This window comes from Alternaria metachromatica (assembly GCF_023757995.1).
Source record: "Alternaria metachromatica strain BMP 0045 chromosome Unknown scaffold_22, whole genome shotgun sequence".
Taxonomy (NCBI): domain Eukaryota; kingdom Fungi; phylum Ascomycota; class Dothideomycetes; order Pleosporales; family Pleosporaceae; genus Alternaria; species Alternaria metachromatica.
Window position 1 is genome coordinate 45,498 of NW_026055513.1, and position 1,767 is coordinate 47,264.

General features: G+C 53.2%; 1 protein-coding gene across 1 annotated transcript; it reads right to left on the bottom strand.

Moving 5' to 3' along the window:
• Positions 1-217: 217 nt before the first annotated feature.
• On the bottom strand, positions 218-1,360 carry J4E83_008057 (uncharacterized protein; the record flags this gene model as incomplete). Its single annotated transcript, XM_049334954.1, has 2 exons — positions 218-939; positions 1,006-1,360. The coding sequence occupies 2 exons, from the start codon at positions 1,358-1,360 to the stop codon at positions 218-220; spliced, it is 1,077 nt and encodes a 358-aa protein (XP_049185798.1).
• Between the last annotated feature and the right edge of the window lie 407 nt (positions 1,361-1,767).

Below are 1,767 nucleotides of genomic sequence, written 5' to 3' on the forward strand. Positions count from 1 at the left end.
TGTAATGGGGTGTAGTAAAGCGATGTACTCAGTGAGCTGAGCGTGTAAGAGGATAGTGCACTCAACGTCATGCGAGTCTGCTCTTGAACGGTGGTTTTATTGTGATTTCTTTGACTTGTTGAGAAGGCACTTTTACGAGCACGTTCCTGAATCTATGTACAATTGTGCATGAGTAGGCATATCATCTAATCTCATTTCCATCGTCTCACATATCTATTTAGCAGGTGGTGTTGCCAGTCTGGGTCAACAGGCCCAGGTTCCAGGGCAGCGCGTTGTAGCTCCCGGTCGCCTGAGGATCGATACCCTGGTACAAGAACCTCATGCCACACGGCTTGATCGAGAGCGTCTGGTCAACCTGGGACCTAATCAACTCTCCATGGCTGATACTGTCCGACCACCTGTTTCCATTGGCAAACTCGACATTCGCCTCACCCATGAAGGGGTTTTGCTGGGTAGCGGCAAGCGGCTTCCACTCGTCGGCCTCGAGCGAGGAAGAAGTCCAAGAGCGGAAGTAACGTAGACCACCGGGGGAATCTCCTTGGCCGATGCACTCGACAAGTAGGAGGTAGGTGCTGTTGTCAACGCGATACACGGTGGCTGCTTCGAAGAGGTCGTTCTTGTTGGGCTCTGAGAGGGTGATGACAGGCTCGCTCATTCCAGCGGGGAACTGCGCAACGGTCGTTTGGCTGCGGTAGAGGCGGCCGTTGTCATCGTGGGAGAAGAGATGGCAGTTGGCTTCGTCGCATACGACCCACATGTCGACCCAGTAGCCTTGCTGAGGGGTGAGAAGGCCCTCTGCAATGAGAGCGGGGGTGCCGTTGGGGTAGAAGACTTCCGGAGCAGACCAGCCTGCAGGGTTGGAGATGTCTGGGTTGGTGCTGTATGCCGCATTGCCGTTCTGGTAGACGAGGTACCAGAGCTTCTGGGGAGCGAAGTAGACTGTGAAGTGTTAGCTGGGGACTCTATTCTTATCCTGGTATGGATTTGGACGAATGCTTTACTTACAAACTTCAGGTGCAGCCCTGTAGCCGGTACCGATGGCGCTCTGGTCGAGATAGTAGAATGGCGCCTCTTGTGCCTTGTCGAAGTCGGTGAAGTTGAAGTACATCAGGTTGTAGCCCTCCTCTTTTGCTGTACTAGCAAAGACGTGGTATACGCCCTCATACTCGATGATTGAGGGATCTTTGATACCAGCGAGGTTGCGACCATCGTTCTTGGGCCTGACTAGGATGTCGCTCGATGTCCAGCTGAAAGTGCTGGGAAGGCCTCCGTTCTGCCTGGCAGCCAACGAACGGTGAGGGACTGTTCGAGCCAATGCTGTAGCTACGAGAGCAGCGCCGGCGAGGAGGATGGAACGCATTGTGGTAGATGATGCTCGACAACGGTGACTACCCCATTTCTGCTGCGGACTACTCGTTCTTATATAGTCGTTTCTTACCTGGTTCCACCAAGCCCGTCGTGTGGAGCCGAAAGCTGGGGAAAATCTTCATTGACCGGGGTTGGTAGAGAGGTGCAATCTATCTGGGGTAACGGCCATCTTGGTTTTTCCGTCTACCTTTCCTTAACCATTCGTTCGTGCCTGTTCGTGATGGGCACTAGCATCTGTTTTAGGCTGTTTGCCTAGTGCGTAAATGTAAACGAGCAGATTGGCCATGTCTTTCTCGACCCGTACCGTCGATTCGTCATTTACATCCTGGAGCGCGCTCCGAGCGAAGCAATATGAGGTGGCAACGCTGTATATCTTTCACACTAAAGATGTGGTGGCTG